The sequence below is a fragment of the Xiphophorus couchianus genome, chromosome 22 (genome assembly GCF_001444195.1).
Source record: "Xiphophorus couchianus chromosome 22, X_couchianus-1.0, whole genome shotgun sequence".
Lineage (NCBI taxonomy): Eukaryota > Metazoa > Chordata > Actinopteri > Cyprinodontiformes > Poeciliidae > Xiphophorus > Xiphophorus couchianus.
The window spans coordinates 22,105,301-22,128,659 of record NC_040249.1 but is presented as its reverse complement, the minus strand read 5'-3'; the positions used below and the strand labels follow the sequence as shown (position 1 = coordinate 22,128,659).

The window sequence follows — 23,359 nt, the reverse complement described above, 5'->3', positions numbered from 1 at the left end:
AAATGTGTTAGCCTACATAAGCTCCAAGGTTCCCAACAACCTCTCACTGCGCTCCAGATCTTTGAACTTTGGAAGTGAGAGGAAAGGAAAGGCCAGTGTTCTTGAGGGTCATTGTTTTCCACACAAACCCAATTATAAAGCTTGACATTCTTAAAGTTTGTCCTGAATTAAGCAGGTGAAGATCCAATGAGTAGCAAAACTTGTGCTGACTGGGATAGCTTTAAGTAAACTGACCCTCTAAAGGGAGAAGAAAATACTTTGTTGTTCTTTTTATGAGTCCCTAAGATTATATCTAGCTTAAATTGATCCCAACACAATCTTTTGGTTCATTACATTTGTACAAAGTAAAAAAATATTAAATAGAAGTCGCATTTTCAAACATTTACTGTTGAGATGATTAAGTAGCCAAAGGTCAGGTCAGTTTACTGGCCAATCAAGCTAAGTGTTGCCCTGATCATCAAAGTAAGTATTGATACTTTTGGTATTGAGGACAGATGTCAAATCGTGTTGGAAAATGAAATCAGCATCTCCATAAAGCTTGACAGCAAAGTGAACAGGAAGTGCTCAAAAATACACCATGAAGGTGTTTTCCAAAGCTGGTCCTGAAGTACCTTTACTGGGTATGTTTTAAATGTCTCTTTGCTTCCAAACACCTGATGTAAATGAGCGGGTGGTTTCAGTTTTCTCAGGTAAGACACCTGTGATATTGACAGGTTTAGTAGTTTTAGCTCTTATCTTGGGAACATCTGTGCATCGGTGCTCTTGAAGCTCTGACTCCAGCCAAACTCCTACAAGAGCTTTGCCTAACAATTTTCTCAATGTTGTGGAGAAAACAACTTTGCTGCTTGTGACCTATTTTATACCATATTTTTCCTTCCTTCCACTCAACTTCCTATTCACATGCTTGCATTATTATGTTGTATAAATAGCCAGCATATTTAGCAATGCCCTTTTGTGGATTACCCTTTCTTTGGAAAGGTCAAGTCACTAGTCCTCCTCATTGATTATGTAGGTCATAAAAAACATTTCCAATATTTTTTCTAACTGTAAACTATAATATCCAAAACAGAAATAAACACTTAAATTGTATTAATCAGTTTTTAAATTCATGTATATAATGTGAGTTTCACTTTGTGGATTAAACTGCTGAAATAAATTAACTTATCCATGATGTATTGACATATACGTACTTTTTTTTAAATTTAGTTGTAAATAACATCACACCTTAAAAACCCATTCCAGTAAAATCCTCAACCTCACCTCATCTTCCAGCAGTGGAGGGAGATGCTCCAGATCATAATATCCATCTCTCTCATCAGCTTTCTCCAAGTACGTGACAGCAGCATCACTCCCGGAAGTCTCCATTGCACCAACTTTGATTCCCTCAAGCAGCGCAGCGAATTGCAGCCCAGACAGCGACGTTTCCAGCAGAGACAGATGGCATGTCTGAGCTCTCAGGACTCCACCATCCTCTGAGAGGGAGCTCGAACCCTCGCTGCCGGTCGACTGCCACTGTGGGAGGCTGGCGTCCAAACGAGCAACGCCATAAAGATGTAAAGTGCAGCAATGCGTTCGCTCTGTGCGCCTGCAGCGCGCTGCTGCTGCTGCTGCTGCTGCCGGTGGCGGGGGCGCTAGCCGGGCTCTGAGGCTGTCACGGCTGCAGCACCTCCTCAGAATCGAGGGGAAACATTCTGTTTTATCCTGAGCTTCGGATGGATCTTCCCCTGCGTGTGCAGGAGCCAGAGGAGGCGGAGTGGAGAACGCTTCTCCCTGGATGCCACAGTTGGCCCTTCCCCCCCTCACAGTAGCCTCCAGTTTGAGTGACTCATATTTATCACTTAGCCCACATTATCTCCACTTATCCCTGTGATCATGCTCTGGTTGGGGTGTTATTTGATTAATATGCGCGTATATGTTGTTGTTTTTTTCACTGCTCATATCATTTACATGTAAAGCACTAAGGACTTTCTACTTAATCATAGTTCTCCTAATGTGCAGGGATGTTTTTGTTTGATTAATATTTATTAGGAAATTTTATCTGACAATACAAATTCAGCTGGGTTATAAAGAGATCATTTCTAGTGCAACATTTCTCAAAATGCATCTACTATTTTTTTTTTTTTAAAGCCAGCAGAAGAAAAAAAAAAACGTTAAGTCTGCACTGCAGGCATGGGCTAGCATCACAGGAACAATACAAATCTAACGAGGAATGTATGACGGCGTATTAGGACCACTGTAGACAAAAAAAGGAGGAGCGAATTTCTGACCAAAAAATAGTCTGAAATTTCAAGATTAATCTCAGAAATTTTCCAGAAGATTTTTTTTTTTCTAGAAGAGCCGCAAAAGCACTATAACTCTCTGAAACAAAGCTTGGAAATTTCCAAGTTGTTTTTTTTTCTGAAAATTTCTGAGATTAATCTTGAAATTTCTGAATTTCAATAGTTGAAAATATTAAACTTTTGAAATTCAGAAATCTTCAAGTTTTGTCAGGAGTTATGTTGCTTTTGTGGCTCACCAATGCAAAAATGGCTTGTAGGTCGCTGACCCTTGGTCTGCGTCTTGGATTCTGTGATGTGTGGCCTCCATGGATTGGACATGTTCGTCCTGCAAATCCCACAGATTCACCACTGGATTGAGAAAGCTGGAAACTTTGGAGGCCAAGTCAAGAGCTCAAACTCTTCCATTCCCAAACAATCTACTTTATGGCAGTGGATACTATCATGCTGAAAGAGGCCACAGCCATCAGCGACACTGCTTCCATTAAAATGTGTAAATGGTCTGCAACAATGCAGAGATCAGTGGTACATGTCTTGTGTACCTGTGATAAATGACACACAGTAGCACACGATTCATCAGACCAAGCCATCTTTTTCCACTGACCGCTCTCTGCCGACTCAGCAAACTCTGATGGAAATGTATACTCTGATAACTTGTTTTTAGAACTAGCAATAATTTATTCGGCAGTTTGAGCTCCTGTAGCTCACCTGTTGGATCAGACCTCACAAGCCGCCCGTCACTTCTGCTGTTTGTTCCACCTTCGACCTCTTTTGATGGATTCTGACAACAGCTGCTCAGGAACACAGTACAGAAGCTGCACATTTCTAGACACTCTGATCCTGTTGTCTGGCCATTTCAATCTGGTCCTTGTCAAACTTGTTCAAATTCTTATGCTTTACTAATTTTTCCTGCTTCTGAGACATCAACTTTACAAAGAGTTCACTTGCTGCTTAATATATCTCACTTTCTGAAAGGTGCCACAGTCCATGTCATTTATCTTACCTTTCAACAGTCTTCATCCTATACTTGCAGTATTTTCTTCATAGCTCAATCCAGGCTTATTTTTGGTCCAATTTGACTGGATAGTCAAATTGTACATGTTTCAGCAGAATTTGTGGCCTTCCTGATCCATCATAATTGCTTGCTCAGTTTAAGTATCAGCTTGTGCTGTGTAATAAATAACAGAGAACCCATTTGGGGTCCAGTGGTGCTCAGGTTGGTGATGGGCGAAAGAGATTGCAGTTACAGCGGCTCTGCAGCCGCTGTCTCTGAACACATATTGGGGAGCCACAGCTGGATTTGTTGACTGCTCAGCCTTGTCATGTTGAGATTAAAGCAGTCAGTACTTTCCCTTTAGCAGCCAGACAATTATTATGATTATACAAACACTTTAGAGTATCTTATTACTGAGAACAAAGCAGCATGGCTTGATTTTTGTTGGCAGCATGAAGTAGCCAGGAGAGGGATGGATTCAAAAGTTGTTTAATCTTCACACGGATTAGCTGCTAATCTACAAATACCACAAAGCGTCTTGTTGCCATGAGCATCTGAACCTCTGAAGGTGAAGCACTAGTTGAAGCTAATGAAGGAGTTTTTATTGAATGCTTTTGTCATGGAGTTTTTTCTTTCTTACTGATGTGGCAGAGTAAGAAACAAAACTACAGGGAATGGGTTCCAGAGAAATTAAATACACCTCTCTTTGTGTTGTTCTGGTTGATGGAAAATGCTTGACAAAGTTAAAACGTCTGCCTCTGCCAGGTTTGAACATCTGAAAATGAAAACGTTTGCCCTTCCTTCAACGCAATATATCTAAACCTCATTTTTACGGGATAGAGAGCAACTTAATGCACAGAAACATTTCTTGTTCACAGTAAAAAGAAGCAAAATGTTCAAAAATATGCACAATCTCTGACAAAATTGTTGTAATTAAAAAAAAATGTACATATCACATTGCCTGCTATCATTGCTCTGCTTTGAGTCTGAGCATACGATGCTAAAGTTGTAGGATTATAAAATTAGAACCAAATTGGTGGCATTTTCTTCATCAGGAAGACTTGTCAGCCAATGTATCTGTAGGATTTATGAATGTTTGTTGTGCAAACATCTGCAATGTGCTCTGTGTGTTTGTGGGTATGAAGAAATATGCAGGCGTGAAAGCCAAGAGGGAAGAAGGAGATGCATATTCATCAAGACTAGCAGAGAAAATGATGTAACGGCACAAACTCAGTGTTTGCAGAGCAGCTGCAGAGAGAGTTGAGAGCCAAAGGAGGAAAACCACCTTATAGATGCCCCAGTCACAGAAAGAAAGGAAGCAAAGTGATGTCATATTTTCACATGTGTTTGAGGTGGAGTTCAATCACCCTCCTCTAATTATTTGAGCTGCTTCATTGTTAATGAAATGAAAATTAGAAAAATATGCCCAACTGAGCAGGAAGAGGCAGCTAGCATCCTGAATATAGAAAAATTTTCCCTCCCAGCAGTTGGTTGAACCATCGCGGCTCCCAACAAACCTTTTAAGTATTTACATCCCTACTGATATCAGCACAATATTTTAATTTCTTGTAAATAGTCTGCTGCTGTTTTCTATGAAATATCTTAGACTCTCAGTCACAAATTTTTTTTGATCCGAGTATGCTATTTTTAAGAACTGTACAATATTGTTTTTCTTATGATGTAAATTTGCATTGACTCTAGAGTCTTTTATTCCATTTTCTGTTATATTTTTACCTTTTGTGATCCTGTTTAGTCCTTCATCACGGTTTTATTTTGCTGCTGGTACACCTGTGACAGTGAGACAATAAAACCTATTGCTATTTTACATCTATAGTTTATTTAAAGCAGGCTAACAATAAGTATTTGGGAAAGCCAATATGTCAAAAATAGCATGCGAGTTGGAACAGAGGTGTCCTGTATTTAATAACTTCTACCTGGTTGCCAGGCCAGCCCAGAAGTACGTAGTAAACTTATTCATGGACAATCCAGCTGATGCATTAATTAACCTGACTATTAACCTCTGTCTTGCTCCAGATGCCAGTCATAAAGGCAGGTGTCATCTTTATTAGAATAAGTTCCTGCTTTTAAACACTAGATGGCGTCCCTGGATAGTGAGCAAAACCAGAGCAGAAATCTAGCAGCAAACCTCCTGCTAGATTTCCTATTTTCTTTTTTTCTTATTTTATTTTATTTTTTTAAGTGTGACTTAAAGTTACTCGGCTTGTACATCAAATCACTTCTTTACATCACTGTTTGTTCACATGTTTTGAGGTTAACAGCAGTAGTTTTTGTCATGGCTTGACCCACCTCACAGAGGAAAACTCAAAGGACTTCTGTAAATAGTTCGACATGTCAGAGCGCACTCTTGCATATTTGACCATATTTCTAAAGCCTTTTCAAAGTCAAGTGTTCATTTGCAGCCTGAGACTCCCATAGCTCATCTGGTAGAAACAAAGAAAAGTGGTGACAGACTGATTTTTCAAGAGCAGACTCTGAACTCATCCTAAAGGGAATGTGGAGTTTTAAATTGGATTTTGTTCTCAGACAGCTGTTATACTTTGGAAAGCCCCACTTTCTGAACTGACTGTAAATTAAGACCATAATATTTGATAAAACTCCCTCTGCTTTGGAAACCATTAGGACTACATCATGTGATGTTGCAAAAAACTGCAGATGAACAGATGTATCACAGCAACTGAATGACTACCTAGCATAACAGCTAGATATACATGAACATTCACGTTCCAAGCTCATTAGCATATAGGAAAATTGGAAAGTAGAAAATTAAAATAAAAATGCTGCTTAAAACATGAGAGAAAGGAAAAATAATATAACTGTTGAACACCAAAAAGGACAGTGAGAACCATGAACACTGAGTTTTTTCTTGTTTTTCAAGTACAATAATTTAGAAGACATTCTTTTCAACGTTCTACAATGCTTTTGATGGAGAAAGTTTAATTATTTATGAACATTCCTTCTCAAAAATCACTCCTGCATGAGGATCATTATCATGTTAGAGAGAGCAAAAATACCTGATACAATCTTCTTGGGGGCTTTGCAACATGGTTGTCACATTTACTATTTCTGAATATTTCTCTTATGCCTTATTGGATACAGATAGCGTCTGCAGTGGGAGAAGGATTGACTCTTATTATACCTACATTATAACCTAAAATTAATATGTGAACATTCATTCAGAAATGAATGAAGGATGTCTTTCTGGGGATAAATTTGAATTCTGCCATTTGAAATGATCTTTGTGAGAAGTACTTGTGAAGTTTTGGATTTCCTTCCCCAAGTCTCTCTCAACAGTAGCTTGAATACACCTGTTCATCTCTGGCCAAAATTTTTATTGGACAATTTAAAGACAGATTTGTGCCCAAACTTTGGCTTCCAGGTTAAAGCGAGGAGACATTGTTTCAGTATTTTCACACAATATCCTTTCTTCTTAGTGCCATCGATTACATTCTTGTAGTAAATCACCCCCATAACATGATAATGCCATTCTCATACTTCTCAGTTGGCATAGGGTTCTCAGGATTTCAAGCTTCCCTCTTTTCCTCTCGTTATAAGGATGGTCATTATGATAAAACAATTAGATTTTGGCTTCATCAGATCACAGGATTTGCCTTCAGAGTTTAAGGTCCGTAACTCTGTGTGATTTTATCAATGGTAATTTTGCTTTTTGAGTTTTGGCTTCCTTCTCTCTGTTTGGTCTTTCAGCCCTGCATGATGCAGAAGTCATTTACAGTGTAACATGACAATGTCTTACTGCGTTCCTCAGCTTTTTGCTTTTACATTTATTTCACATGAAAACACATTTGGGACACAGAATCCATCTTCTTCCAAAGTTATTTGATGGAAACAGATTTCCATTGTGTTTATACATGCGTATAATTGTTTGAAGAGATTAATGTTGCAGCATCAGAGATATAAATAATCCTTGTCCCAAAGTTCTATCCAAACATGTAGAAGTGCATTATTCCTTTTCTTACAGAAGTCAAGAGTGGATGTTTTCTGCTCTTTGTACAATGGTTTTCTCGAGATAACAAGTTCATTCCCCAATAGTTTTCTCAAGTTATTTTCCTACTTTCCACATATACTTTTTCCAAATGGTTTTGTTGAAATAACAATTCAATCTTGAAAAACCAAGCTTTGTCTTTTCGAGCTCACAAAATGATTGGTGTGTGTGTCACACCTGATTCCGTCCTTCAAATGTTTGTCACAACGGCATACATGCAACTTAATTTCCATGTATTTGAAGAATGAAATCAGGTTTAACACACACACCAATCATCTCGGGATCTCAAGAAAACCATCAGGAAATTAAGTGGGGGTTTTTTTGTTGAGAAAACGGGAAATGAACTAGTTATCTTGAGAAAGCCATCAGGAGAAAGTACACATGGAGAACGTCTGCTGTTGGCTTCCATACTTTTTTCTTTTGTCTGATTTATTTAAATGTTCCATGTCACACAAACAAGCAGGGTACTTGAGGTGCCCTAAAATATATCCACATTTGTTCCTCCATTCAAGTAAAGTATTGCACCTTTAGACCTTGAAGCTTTCTGAGCAGATCATGGGTGCCTTACTTTGAAGGTCTTCTAGACGCGTCTCACTGGTTGGGGACCAGGCAGATCTGAATTAATGTCAGATAAGCAAAAGTCAATGGACAGAAGGAGACTCCTATAACCACAGTAAATTTTTAATTACTACAAATTTAAGAAAACACTGACAAAAATGTCTTCAGCACAGAGAATAAACCAGCAGAGGTGGACGGTTATCAGCAGCCATGTGGGATTTAACAACCCATAACAAAAGACTTCCTCAGCATAATCTGCTGGTTTTACTCCTCTCCCTCCCTCAACACACTCAGATCTGCTTCCTGTCTCCTGGTCCTTTGCCACCCACCACCCAGCTTTCTTGTTCTCTCTCTTCCCTGAAGTTGGGAGAATCAGTGGGGAGGTATGGACAGAAACATACCTCACCTCTCCTCACCTGGCCTTTATGTAACCCAGTGGAGTGACAGCCTCTTTGGTTCTCATAATCCACCAGATTGATGGGTTAAAACCATCACCTGATTCTTTGCACTCTTCCTGATGTACAATGTTGCATCACCATCAGCAAAAGATATAAATAACACGAAAAAAGGCTGGTGGGGAAGGAAGGAGAGAAAACACATGAAACAACACAGATTAGATGGTGATTGCGCTCATCAAATCCAGAACGCGACTTTGAGACAAGGAGCTCAGTAATAATCACACTAGCTTGACTCAGTCTTTGTCATCGTTTTACAATTTTTGCCAGTGATTTGATCCATGGAGTAATTCAGCAGCACAGCATGGTTGTCACGGGAAAACAAGTAAAAGGGAATATTCGGGCATGTCACTCACTGAGACGTCAAGTTGTTCTTTCAGAAACAGGAACCTGTCTTCGGATTGTCACATAATAGATATCAGGTGCAGCTGTGTTGACAGTAAGGGAGTGGGAAGTGGAAGAATAGGGCTGAGTGAGGAGAAATGGGTTAGGAGATTTGTTCATTACTTCTGGTGCTTAGAGGAAGGATTCTTAGGAGCTGCTGAGAGTTATTAACGGGCTGGAATGCATCTTCTGCCTAGGGTGACATACTGGGACCCAACACAGCTTTCCTGATCAAATAAGCCAAAAAAAAAAAAAAAAAAAATCCTGTTTGGATGTTTGAAGCAATTTACAACCACAACTGACAAACTGTGACAAATCAACAGGCTTCACAGATGATTCATCACCAAATAACACCTAATCATTGTCCCTAACATGAGCATGATAGTGAAGTCAACACCCTGCTTGTGTTGTTAAATGAAACTGCTGTCATTTCCTCAGTAAATGTTACGATGGTGTTAAACCGGTGATATATTCAGATCCTGCAGCAGGTTTGGATACAGATCTCAGTCACACAAACACACAGCTGAAGACATTTCTGGGACACACACACCCGCGCATACATTAGAAAAACTGCTTTCTAGAAATTAAATGATATCTCATAAGCAGCTTTGCCCACCTCTTTCTGTCCTCTCTTTCTCTTTGATCTTCCAAACCTTCCTCCCTCGTCTTCCTTCATCCACTGAGCCTCAAATTCCAATCCTGCCTTCACCTCCTGCACACACACACCCACGGATAAAAACACACCAGCACACCGCCACCAGCCCCGTCCTCTCTGCCATTCAGCACTCGCTCTCCCACCCTGCGAGTCTCGAGCATGTTATTTAAGTCAAGGACAGCATTAGCATGACGATCACAGCCCTCTGTCACAAGTCTTGTCTGCCAAGATCGGAGCCAGAGGAGCAGGCTGGGTTATTGATGGGAGACAGAACTACTTAACACATGAGGAGAAGGAGGAGTGTGAGAGAGCCAGAGGCATATGGAGTCAGGATGACACAGGATGTGAGAGATCAGAGATGGGAACAACAATCCCACCCTTCATCAAACGAAGGGCTTTTGTAAGGAAGATGCAACACTGTTTGTCATCTTTACCGGGCTAAAAAACCCTCACATTTAACTGTTTTATAAACATCCCACAATGCCTCTCAGGAGTATTCACACCCTTTTCAAATTTTGTCATATTACAACCACAAACTTCTATGTATTTTTCAGAATTCTGAGATATAGATCAACGCAAAGTAGTACATAATTATCAAGTGGAAATTTTTTACCAAGTGACCTATAAAATCTGAAAGGTTTGGAGTCAATTATTGAACGAGCTCTCAATGGATGCATGTCATATGGATGCATGTCTCAAACTTTGCACATCTACAGACCAAAACATTTGTTTGCAACAAGAAGCTCAGAGACACTGGATGGAGAACTCCTCTGGATGCCTGTGTTTGTATTCTTGCCACAGATTCTCATTTGAAATTAGACCTGGACTTTAACTTGGCCTTCTCATTGTAGTTCTGGGTGTATGTTTGAAGCTGTGTTCTAGCTAGAAGGTGAATTCCTGAGTTGATTTGAAGCAATTTCGTCAAATCAACTCTTGACCCTGCCTCGGTTGGAGAAAATCCTCCCCAGGGTATGATGCAGCCACTACCATGTTTTACTGGCATTGGTGTCCAAAGTCATTCCTGAGTATTTTAGTTCTCCAGTTCCTGGTTCAACACACACCAGCAGGCCTTTGCAGAACTTTGTCATACTGAAGAGTTGGATCATATGAATCAGTAGTGTTGGAGCTGAAACTCGTCTAAAACCAGCAGGAGGTGAACACCCATGACTTAGAGGAGCAGTGTCAGTCACAAATCATGTTTTGGACATTAGTTTGGTTTTGATTTGGTCTGAGAACTTCCTTCCAAATATTTAGTGTCTCTTCATGGTTTGTTGCCTTCTTAAGGCTTTCTTGTAGCAGTGACTCTCCTGCTGCCACTATTCCATAAAGGCTAGATTTGTGGACTACACCATAAATTGTTGCCACGTTAACAAGTTGTCCCTGCTGAGCTGTGGATCTCTACAGAACTTGTTAACATGGGCCTCTTGGCTGATTCTCTGATGGATTCTCTCTGTCTGCCCAGACAGTCAGGGCGGGTCAGGAGTCAGGAACCTTTTCAGTTCGAAGAGCCATTTTTGACTACAAGACAATCTGTCTGGAGCCATAAACCCCTCTCGACTGCTGGAAACAAAGAAGATGAAACATATAATAGATACAAATGGGTTTTGATGTGAAATGAAAGAACTCAAGATAAATATTTTTAGGCTTTATAATACTGAAAACCTCAAATTGTTTTAAGAAACAAATAAATGAACACTTTGTCCTGTAGAATGGAGACAATTAGTTCTTTCCATAATGAAGGGACACTTAAAAATGGGTAGTTAACTATTTTCTGGGTGACAGTAAAAGGCAATTAAGACTGGATTTTATTTAGGGAAATTAGAATACTCACATGTGCAAACAAAACTTCTGAATTTCCTTTATAAAAGTTTTTGACAACTGTATATCATTGCCTTTCTTCTTCACAATAATGCATAACATTCTGTTGGCTTAGCTCAATAAATATGTGGAGATTTTGGGTTGTAATATGTATGTGTTATTAAAAATCTGGCTAGTTGTTTCTGAAAAATGCCAGAATGTTGCAAAACCATGGGGCATGAAAGAGCAGCCGTCCTAGCAGATGGCGAAACAACATTTTTCTTTAAGCTGCTGTTGTTTTTGTGGGGAAAAAAAAACAACTTATAAATTCCCATCACATCTTCGCATATACTCACTTCAGTAAAGTTTTTTGTTTTCTTAAGATAACAGTTGGTGAGCTTACCTTCTAAAAATCTCTTTTGGTGCTCTTGTTTACTCAGCATCTCCTTAGTAGTCGTCAATGACGGCTATGGTGTAATACTGCACATAGCTTTCAATCAGATGGATAATCTGATGATGGTGAGGCAGAGGAGGGCATGGGATGGCCTTGGACATAAAAAAAAAGAATCCAGCAGCATATTAAATGTACTCAGGCATTTCATAGCCTGTCAAATATGAGTGTGATTAGTGAGACACAGAACACACCCCTGTCTTATCGCCGTTGGGATGTGTGCACATGAGGAAAAGCACATGTGCGGACAAGGTCTGTGGACGCACAACACGCAAACATGCACTCACCGAGCGTCGCCACTACCCAAGGTTGCAATAGTCTGAATTCCTCCACTGTAGCGACTGTAAGACATCTTACTTTCCATTGTGCTGCTTACAGATAGAAGCAGAGCATAGGGAACTGAAAGGAAACAACAGGCCTTTGCTTTTGTTACTTTTGTCGTAAGTTAACCACACATACATACAAACACGCTGAGCCAAAGACGCTTTCATCTGTTGCATGGTGAAAAAATACATTTATTGGGTATCTGTGTCAGTGTAGAAAAAAGGTGAAAACTGGCTTCAGGTTTTTGTCACAGTACCACAGGTGAGTATTCCAGCAGCTGTCTAGTGGGCTGTTAGTAAGCCAACATGATGCTCGGTCAGGGCAGTACATCTGCTAACGATGACTTCAGAGGAGGCGGCCTTCGGCAGCCTGTGATAAACACATCATCTCAAAAAAGCTCGGGCTGCTCCGAAAACACACCACCAGCAAATACACAAGATGTACTGGGAAGCTGACCTACACCGGCGTTCTCTCAATTTTCATTTTGCAGCAGAGGTTTGATTTTAGTTACAATTACAAATCTCCAGAGTCTCTAGAAGCCTGTTTTTAAAATTTATTTAACACATTTCTGTTGTTGTACAGGTGACTCTTAATGAATGAGAGTATCATTAAAATGTTAATTTATTCATTCCACACTGAGTGATGTTCTTCAAGTGTTTATTTCTAATAATTTCGATGGTTAAAGCTTAGCGCTAATGAAAACCAAAACGTTTGTTTCTTACAAAATAGGAAAGTCACTAAATGCAAAAATGGGATTTTTAAAACAGAAATAACAGCCCTCTGAAAAACAATCCAGATACTGTACAATATTTGCTCTTACTAATTGTCTGGGGCTCATTTTGCAGGAGTTACTGCGTCAGTGCAGTGTGATGAAGGTAACAAACACGCAGCTCTGCAGAGGAGTTCAGGAAGCCCAGGTTGCTTTAGAAGCAGACTTCAGCTCATCTGCATTTTGGGCTGCAGTGTCTCTGATCTTCCTCTCGACAATCCACCATAAATCCTCTACAGGGTTCAGTTCAGGCCACTGTGCAGGCCGATCGGGCACAGTGATACTACGGTCATTAAAGCAAGCACTGGTACTGTTGGAAGTGTGGGCAAGTGCCAAGTCCTGCTGGAAAATGACATCAGCATCTCAATAAGGCTCGTCCGCAGAAGGATGCATCAAGTGCTCTAATATTTCCTTTTAGATCGCCACCTGCAGGCGACATGGCTCCCCAAAGCATGACTGACTACAGAAACCTCATCTGTACCTCTCCACTCGTCATCCAGACTCTAGAAGCTGAATTTCCAACTTAAATGGAAAATTTACAAGAATTTTAACTCATTAAGCATCAGTTAAGTTCTTTTTCTCCTAAGCTCAGGTAAGACATTTCTTATCTCTGCTTTAATTTTTCTGTTGCGATAGCTCTAGAAGCAGCATCTTTGGTCCAGTTGTGAATCTCAACCCAATTCTTGAACATGCTCTGGTCAATAATCCTCTCAAGGCAGTGGTTATCTTTCTATTTTTCTACCACAATTTTTTCTTCCGCTCAATTTTTCCATTCTTTTTGTGCCTTCAACACGTTTTAGAAATTGTCAATTACTTTCTGATTGACAAATTCCCAGTCAGCAGCCTTAAAATTGTCCGATTGTATGAAGGCCCTAATTAAAAATCCCTTTTTATTGGTCTTACTTAATCTAACTTTCTAATAATCTACGTTTCAGGTTTTCATTGACATTAATCAATAACCATAAAATTAGAAGACCTAAACTGAATTAATAAATTAACTTTTCAATTGCATTCTGATTTATAGTGTAAAGGAGCAGTTTATTTTCTGATGGGTTGAATGTCATGTGTCGTGCATGTCTGTTTCTGATATGAAAGTCTCACAACACGTAGCTGGTCTGCATACTTTATGAACAGATAAAGGCCATCTGAAAACAAATAGGACATATCCAAACTCAGATACTGAGCATTAACATTGAGAGGTCATTATTTTTTTTCCCAACTTTCTTTACATATAGACTTTATTCTTAAACATCTTTAATCTCATATAAAATAATTCATCAGAAACCAATTCTATATACAAGGACACAAGAGCACACGGAGGGATTCAGAGATAGTGTGCATGCTGATGGGGTTTGCTGCTTAGAAACATTTTTATTTTTAGTCTTTTGCCTCAATGTGTCACTAGTTTTGTCTGAAGCGTCATCATTTATATGACAAACAACTGCTGCTGAATCAATGCTGAGACACCTTTGCCTTCTCTTTAGAGTAGCAATTCTTCAAAGAGAATGTGACCTTCTTGGTAGCAAAAGAAAGATCCGTACTTCAGCCTTGGCCTGCCCTGTCAAAAGTTAATATGTGAAAGATGTTGGGGTTGTTTTACTCATCTAGATTAGAAGAGATACAGTTTAGGTCAGAAGTTTAAGTGTGGTAATTGTGAGGCATGAATGTCATATTAAAATTGGTTTTATAATGATTTATTTGAACTGTTCCTTTTTACATTGTAGGACAAACAACAAGACCAGGGTGCGCAGGTTTGATTTGTGTTTTTTCTCTCCAAATATGGTCAAAATTAAACCTAAAAGCTCAAATATATACATACACCCCCACTAATCTTTGGCTAAATTCTTTCGTCCAATCACGAAACACATTTTGGAGATGTTAGCAATCTTTTGGCAGGATATTCACTCCTCTTGGCAGAATTGGTGAGGCTCATTTAAAAGGTTTGATTTCCTGGCACTGACCTGGCTTTCAATCAAACCGCATAAGGATAGAAGTTTACAGTTTTTAGAGGCAGTTCTAGTAAATTAATGTTAATCTGTTTCATCGTTTCCAAAGTGTTTATAGCCTCTTTAAATCTTGCTAGAGATTGATTGATTGAGCTGTCTCTCTTCATTCAAAAACCACAAATCAAGTAGATGATATCCTGCACAAGCAACGTTTAGAAAATTCAAGTCATCATTGCAGTACCCAAAAGGCATGGAGTGGAGCTCTGCGGGGTTAAAATAGATTATTACACGTCACTTTGATTTTTTCTTTTGTAAGACACAATGAGACTTAATCCTGCTTTTGCTTTGTTAAAGGAGCTGCTGCGTATTTTGGATCTTTGTCTTGCTGGAACATCCATTATATTCAAATTTCAAGTGATGAATATCGCTGTGTTCTTAGGTTCAAAAGCTTCGCATTGACTCCACCAAGCAATTCTTGACTTGATGGGTTATTGTCCTCAATCATGTCTCCTCTCAGCGTTAGGAGGGGTTTGGCTGCTCTATTACTGTGCTTTTTTTGGGGGGGACTCAAAAAACCAGCAGGACAGTGAACTCAGGCATAAATAGAAACAAACTGGGACACCTAAATGTGTCCAAGTATGCCATCCAACCAAACCAACAAGATTTAAGTCTGCCAAAAATGGAAAGCTGCTGGAACCCCAGAGGAAATCTCAACAGTGAAACCAAAATTAAGAGACAAGGTGAGGCTTGTAAAACTGGAAGACTGTAACAACTCTCAGATATGGTGGTACCATTAAGGATTGATTGAGTTCAGAACTATCTTCAAATTGAACTTTTGTCAGATGAACAACCAGACAGTTGAGACTAACAAATGTGGGAGCTAAAACAGCATAAAGATTTGCCAAAAACATCTAAACTGGTTTTAAAACCAATATACAATGACAATGTCAAGCTTCTGCAATGATTCTTACCTAAATCCAATGAAAGTTTAGTGACTATTCTTAAGATAATGTGCCAGGTAATAATTTAATGAATTTCTTCTGATAGGAAGATCCATTGTACCATTAGCATTATGCTAGGAGTGATGATCAAACTGTAAACTCCTAAGGGATTTTCAACCAAATATTAGTGGGCCAGTATATTTATATTTGAGCTGATATAGTATATATACATATATATCCAGGGGCCGGTGCGTATATATAACTCTGACCATAAGAGATTAGAAAAAAATCCACATCTAATTCAGTCTTGTGCATCTAATTGTTGTTGAAATCCTTAAAGTTGTTTCATTGTTGTATAAACACTCAAGCCTGAGAAGAAGAAAACTACAAAAACTACTAGCAGTATATTTCTGCCAGTGATAAATGCATATAAATTTCTGACCAGAGCTGCAGATGTTTAAAGTCTGGCTAAATGCAGATTACCTGTGGAATGTAAAGCAGACATTTGTGACAAAAAAAGACTTAAGACCAGCAGCAATAGTTGCACGGGATTAAAGTAATTAACAGCATTTGCACAATGTGGAGCTATTGTTCAACACATACGAAAAAAAAAATAAAAAAAGGAGTTTTATTTCGTACTTTAGACAGCTCTTGTTATTTTGCTTTGCCCTATTGTGGGGTGAGGATGAGTCATTTATCACATTTTTGTATGAAAGAAAAATAAGGATCACTCCTGTGCAGGCTTCCCAAAGTGGGCCCTTTAGCAGCTTGTTATTTGATTCCAATGATTACATTCAAACACTTTGTAGCTGTTAATGTCTGTTTTTACAAGCAGCTTTCATATCGGCAGGAGGAAAATGTGCAAACTGAGATGAAACGAATAAAAATCCGACTGATAAAACACTGCCATGACCTGACTTTGAGTAAAAGGACTGAATCCAATAACTCACTGACATCAGCTCACCATCCACAGTGACATCGCCATTCCTCCTGATGTGCCGTCGATTTTATTTCTTTTCAGGCAGAGGGAAACACTAAGGTGAAGACATCATATGGACATCACGATCAATAGAAACCTGGATAGGAGCACGCATAGTTTTTACTTCGCTTTTTCTGCTGTGATTTATCTACAACTAAACTGGCACCCACACATCTCTGCCAAGCAAAGGTATCTTTGTTTATTATTTAGAAAATCTCTAGTAGGTATTCACAGTTGTGATGGCAAAAATACCCATATGAAGTCTAAAATTGCTGGTTTAGTCGTCTAGAACATGAATGCCAACGTACTGGAGATTCACCGTCAAAGTAGACTATTGGTAGTTTCAGATTCAGGGTAAAAACATCTTGCAGCTTGTTGCCTTTGAGCACTAACACACATAGTCACACATACAACCATTCATTTTTTTTGAATATATATATAGAGATAGATCTGCAGTAATATGGAACAGTGAGAATACCTTCAGGTAAATCTGATGGTATAATGTGAGACACATTTCACAAACTGTTAGTGTTGAAAGTGATTCTCCTCGGTCTATGAATGTACCTCTGAAGGCGTTTGCATGACAAGATTTCTGTACAAGAAAACAGCACACATATAAACATGTGGATATTGAAATAAAAAAATCCTCACGTTGATTGTGATGTTTAAAATGTTATTTCACTTTTTTCTTCATCTAGAAAGGGAGGCGAAATTCATTTTGGCAGGATGAGGCGGGACTGCCGCCTGTAATGTATTATGTTCCTGCACTACACAGTAGTTTCATTCTTCCAGGGGCCGGTGCGTATATTCCCTGTGCTGTCTGAGGTGTATAGAAGTCCTTCATGCATGCCTCCCTTTAAAATCCCATTCTGACTGGGCGGATTCTGGGGGCATGATTGTCTGCGCGGAGCATGCATCTCCAGATGGTGATGTGTTACCACGGGTTCCTCCTCGGCTACTTTGCTGCAGCCACACAGGAAGACGCCTGTGTCTCCCGATTCTGCCGGACACAGAGAAGGGAAAAGGTCTGCCTTGGAACAGCAGATATGCCTGTGGCACGGGTTATGGCACGCTAGAGACTCATGCAGGGTGGCTGCAGTAGCATGGCATGTATGATGCCCGTCGTGGTGGCCTTCGTGGGCCAGGTGCGGACAGATGTGGGCGTGCCGCTCACGTGTGCTGTGGGGGCTGTCAGTGTGTGAGCTGTGCATGCTGCCTCCGTCGGCACTAGAGGGGATATGATAGGCGTACTCCCTGTCGCTCCCCGCTGCGCAGGCAGACGCCCCGGCTTTGCGTCCAAACTGACGACTTTTAGTCCTGGTGCTGCTTTTGAGGCAGGGGTGCAGCTGGATCCCTGGTTCAGAGTGCAGCAGCACGTGAGTAGCCGTGGGCTCCTCCTCCATCAGCTGCTGGCTATGCAGGGCGGCGCAGCATGGAGTCACTGGCGCCAGACATGTAATATGATTTTGCGAGGACGGAAGAGCGGCGTGTTTACAGTGACCCACCCCGCTGTGACTGCAGCTCAGCAGCGCTTTAGCCTGACACGGCGAGTCGTGGTGGCAGTGGCTGTGACCGTGCCCTGGGGTGTCTCCGTTCACGTTCACTTTGGGCCGCGCCTGAGCAGACCCCTGCGCACCAGAGCAGGCGTTGGCACGTCTTCCGGGACAGCAAGAACACCAGCAGTGCCAGACGTCGTCACGCTTGGCACAGTGATGGATGAGGATGAAGAGGCCAAGGGTGACTGAGAAGGCACCGTAAAGGCAGCTGAAGATCATGTCTAGGAAGTGTCCCTGTGACACAGCCAATGCACCAAAGGTCCATGTGGCTAGGAAGAGGAATAGGGTGAAGGCCGCAGTTCGTAGCTGAGCTTTGAAAGAGTGTTCATTGGCCAGCAGTGCAGGGTTGATGGGGATGCCGGGGCAGCCAGCGGGGCAGTTGCTCCCACCAGACGGGGCCGCCAGCGCTCCGGGCTCGGCTCCCTGATGACAGTGAGTCGGCACGTCAGCGGCGGCCAGCCTCTGATGCTCCTCTGTCAGTTGCTTGAGCTCGTACTTCTTCTCGGGATGTCGCCGGAGCTGAAGGAAGGTGCATAGGAAGTAGATGCATGTCACCAGCACAATGAAGGCCACGGGGCCAAAGAAAGCTCCCAGGCTGGGCTCCCATGCCATCCAGCAGCTGCAACACAAATGAGTCAAGCTTAGTAATTTGATTTGCATAAGAAATGTATAATTTTCAAGGTCTTCACATCAAGAACTTACTATGGTGCTTGCTCCCCGCTTCCATAGATGTCTATATTAACAGCTGCTGTGACGCCACAGATGATGAGAGGCACTCCACCACTGACTAAATAAAATCTGTGATGTGGCAGAGGAAGACACAAAACCACACACAGTGTCAGAAAGGACAGAATTTATGAAACACGCTATTAATATCAAACTACATTTTTATATAATTTCAGCAGTGAACTAAAAGGAAGAGGTCTCTTAAATATCAATTAGCATGTTGTCTCTAATGCACACAAAAATTTGATTCCAGGAAACATACATTTCGTCAATAAATCCAAATAGCTCAATATCTGTCCTGCTTCTAAAGAAGACATCTGACTTGTTCATGATGGCTTGTTTTATCCATTCTTAGCTGGTTTTGATCATCATGTAGTTGGAACAAATCAAGATGAAAGAAAATTGAAAAATATTATTAATTTCGACAGGACAATAATCCCAAATCAAAACTGGCCTTGGGACGGATATAGCAGACTAAAATAGGATTCCTGAATAGCCTTCCAAATATCCCGACACTTACTGTACTGGTTTTCACTTTTATACTTTCACCTCAATGCCAGAAAACTAACAGGTTTAAAAAAACCCTACAAGAGGCAAAGACAGTTATCCAGAGAAAAGTATACCAGAAGATTATTGATGACTACAAAAAGCAAGAAGACCCACGCAATTCAGACATGTGCACCAGTATTTTTAAAAAATCTTTAAAGTTGAATGGACGTAAAGCTGGAACTGCTTTCAGAGGACAGAATGACTGGTAAATTAAGGGCTTACCCAGTGAGTGAAGTTCTTGGCTAGCCTTGAAGTAAGACTGAATTAAGTCAGAGTAAGTGTATTTCCACGGTTTGATTGACATACAATGACACGTGGGGTCAGGCATGAAAACCCGTTTCCGTACGTTGTTTTTCCTAAACCTGCCAATCTAAAAAAAAATTTAAAAGAAATGGACCATTTCTGTTTACCATTTGAGTATGTCAGAGTGTTTATGATTACACCCTTGGGCTTCAATCACACCTACTATTTGTTTTCTTCACTGTAAACCAAAGTGCAAACTGTACTACATAAACAAATCTGCTTCCTGTCGATCTGAACATGATGGAACCGCAAGTCATGATCTTATGTGTTGCATATAGGATGTCCTTGATTTAAGCTCAGATTTGAATACATTTTCTTTTTCTACAAACACAGCTAGTTTTGTGAAAGATGAACAAAGAAGCAAAACCCTACGAGGACATTTGCAGTCAGAGCAGCAATTCAAACTATCCGGACAAAATATGCTCCAGAGATGATGAGCACTTGACTTACAAATGGAGCTGTCTTTGAGACGTTTGTGGATCCAAGAGGCTCGTTCAACAATTAAAGGATATGTTGTCAATAGAAACAAAGAAAATGTCATTGTATTGCATTAATTCAGTCAAAGCAATATAAGCCCACTCTGTCTGAAGGGGTGTGCACTGTCATAGACATGAAGGAGTCTTCATGAATGTTTGTGTCAGTTGTGATTAAGTGTCATTTGGTAGATAATGACACCTTTAAGCAAAGTTTTAATACAAAATTACATTTAAAGTGTCATTATTTACCAAATTGAGTGGAGGTACATAAAAGTAAATGAATATACTTTTCAGCATGCAAGCTTATCTATTTAACAACTCTTTTTAATTCTTCAGAAGTTGAATTTCAACAATTGTCAATTATAATTCTCAAACTTAATAAAAAGAAACACTTGAATTATGTCCTCCTGTTTGTAATGAATCTATGTAATGGTTCGTTCACACCAAATGCGTTTTGTGTGCCAGGCGCGTCCGGCTTACTTTCAAAGTCTACAAGGGGGCATGACAAGGGCGAGTTTTGCACATCTGGCGTGGTGAGATTTGAAGCGTTTGGAGAGTTTTGAGCGTTTGATGCGTGCAACGCGCTTGGTGTGAACACACCATAACAGCAACAATCTGAACTGAATTACTGAAAAAAAACTGATGCTGAACTGATATTGGTGTGTCAAACTAGTTAGTTCTTTAAAATAGTAACTATTTATTTTGTGATAAGTTAAAGAAATAATAAAAGAAAAGCCTGGACCACAGATGAGACATGAATAAACCTAAATAACCCAGCATAGTGCGTCACAGGAAGTGAGACCCTATGATTTCATTACAGACACAGAACTCACCCCTTCCTCTCTACTGTCCTTGTCCTCTTTCTCTGCACTGTCATCCACTTTCCAACATAACACTCTGCTATTTCCTCCTGCGTCCTGTTTAATCACAGCCTCCGCCACCCTACCCTAACCTTTCGACCGATCCATCCTCATCCCCAGTTTCCCCCGTTCTGACTCTTTCTGCTGTCTCTCTCCTTCTCCAACAATCTTTCCTTCATCACACTGAAGCCCAAAAATTCAATTACAATCAAGATGTTTGTCTGAGCTGGTCAGTGAGGGGTAGAGGGTGTGCCAAGAAGAAGGGTGAAGCTGTCGGTATTAGTGGCCTGTCACTGTTTCTGAGTGGAATGGCACCCCAGGGGACGCTCCTCCAACAGAAAGCCATTTACGCAGCCGTCAGGCAGATAAGCATAAATGAGGGGAACGTGTGGATGTTAAAGCGCCATGTGCTCTCAAACCCTCATTCTCCAACATCCCCTAAAGGAATGCCAGCTTGGAACACGCATGAAGCAGACGTGGCAAAAATATGCGACCAAGTCAGTCAGCTTGCTGCTTTGGTTTTGTCCACAAAGCTGCTGTGTGTGTTTAGAAGTCTTGCCAGATACAGAAACTGTTTTGCATGAACATCTAAACACACACTGCACTGCATTACAGACACACATTCTTTTATTTTGGCAATTCTAGTAAAAAAAAAAGCCTTTAAAAAGAACTTTGCTTTTAACTGAGCTCAGAGGCAGCAATCATCTGATATAAATAGACCCTGAAGTGGCTTTTAGCCGGCATCTACACAGCGACTCCCCTCTCATCTTTGTTCCTCTGCCTATGTACTGTCCTCTGCTTTGTGACGGGGCCTTGTCCTCTCTCTGGACCTCATCCAGTACTTACACAGAACAGCTGGGGACAAGTGACGGTCAAAACCAGCTCCTGCACAGAACATTTCCTCATGGATAAAACAGGACTACATGACTCGCCTGTATTCAGGCTCTTTAAAGATTTACGCTAAACTAGACTAAATACTGCTTCGTGTTAAACATGATCAGACATATTTAAACAGCACAGAAGGGTTCTTTATATACATTAACCAATATGCAAAACTAGAACATTTTGAGCCTTATAGAGTTGAATCCAAATATCTACTGTTTAAAAAGACAAATAACCTTTCCAGACATAAAACCTGTTATGTGTGAGTTTAGTGAATATGCCTGAAAATGTTATATTTATCTGATCAAATAATCCCTTTAATCTTTCTTTTAAGTTCTTTTCAATTTCTTCAGCTCACATTCAGAGTTTTGGCAAGGCAAAGCACATCTACTGTAGATCAGGATTGTAGTGGAGATGTGGTAAACATTCTCGAAAATCATCATTTCTACTAATTTGTGGTTTTCCAGGTCACTCAGAGCCAGTCTGTCCCTTTGGCATTTTTTATATTTGCACCCAGTTCTTTCTGGTCCAAACAACGATCGTTTCCATCAGCACAACCAAAACAATCAAGATGTACTGAGTCTTCATCTCTCATTTTGAATTTTGTGGACTAAAACGAATGACTTTTGTCTCTCTTGCTTTAAGTTTGAGGACATTTTTAACTCATTAGTGTAGTCATAGTAACTAGTGGGTTACTACATGACAAGCAAACACAAATATGAAGTTGTGTGTTCAAGGTATGCACACTATTAGACTCATTGTAAGAGTTGATACTGTAAGCTGTGGAGCACATGCACATATTGAGCAAAAAATTTGTGTTTGTGTTTGTTCAAATTTATGTTTGCCGAATGATGCATTAATGTTCCTGTTTGAAAAACAAAGTGATTAAACATGTAATTTTCTAAGAAAATAAGCACAATACCAACGTCTTTTACACCATATTCTAAAGAACTATTAAGTCAGCTTTTGTTAAGGTGTTAAACCACTTTCTTCTGCTGTAGCTTAAAAGTAGCTTTTGACATTTATGTCCAATGCATATCCAGAGATATTGTTATATATTCACACATAAACATAAACAATACATTTCTCTGTTTACTATGATAGTTACTGACATCTAGAGATAGAAGAACTTTGGGGCATTAAACTGATGGTGGATCTTTATACAGGAAGAAGAATTCCTCCACTTAATGAGGAATGATTCACACAGACTACATGCCAGTCAGTTGATACATTAACAAAAGTATTTAAACACAGAGTGGCCTACTTCTGATAACAGTCATTATGATTGTGGGATGAATATGTGATCAAAGACTGTCAGACAGGGAGAACAGGAAAAGAGGTGGATAAGGAGGGATGAGGCGGTTGTTAGGAGAGGAGTGAGAAATAGATTTGTCTCCAGCTGTTAAGTCTCATTGCATGAGTTGGTCTGATGGCGAGCATTACAGTCAATCACTGTG

At 40.2% G+C, this 23,359-nt stretch overlaps 2 protein-coding genes across 2 annotated transcripts in view; both read right to left on the bottom strand.

Moving 5' to 3' along the window:
- kndc1 (kinase non-catalytic C-lobe domain containing 1) overlaps window positions 1-1,838 on the bottom strand; it is a 39,874-nt gene extending 38,036 nt beyond the window's left edge. The window contains exon 1 of the mRNA XM_028007331.1: window positions 1,261-1,838. Coding sequence (XP_027863132.1) covers window positions 1,261-1,365 — 105 coding nt within the window. The 5' untranslated portion in view covers window positions 1,366-1,838. The remainder of the gene's footprint in view (window positions 1-1,260) is intronic.
- Window positions 1,839-12,081: 10,243 nt separating this feature from the next.
- The window catches only part of adgra1b (adhesion G protein-coupled receptor A1b), a 198,753-nt gene continuing 187,475 nt past the window's right edge, over window positions 12,082-23,359 (bottom strand). Inside the window, exons 18-19 of the mRNA XM_028007742.1 lie at window positions 18,809-18,904; window positions 12,082-18,725 (exon numbers count right to left, since the gene is read on the bottom strand). Of these exons, the coding sequence (XP_027863543.1) occupies window positions 17,318-18,725; window positions 18,809-18,904 (1,504 nt within the window). The 3' untranslated portion in view covers window positions 12,082-17,317. The remainder of the gene's footprint in view (window positions 18,726-18,808; window positions 18,905-23,359) is intronic.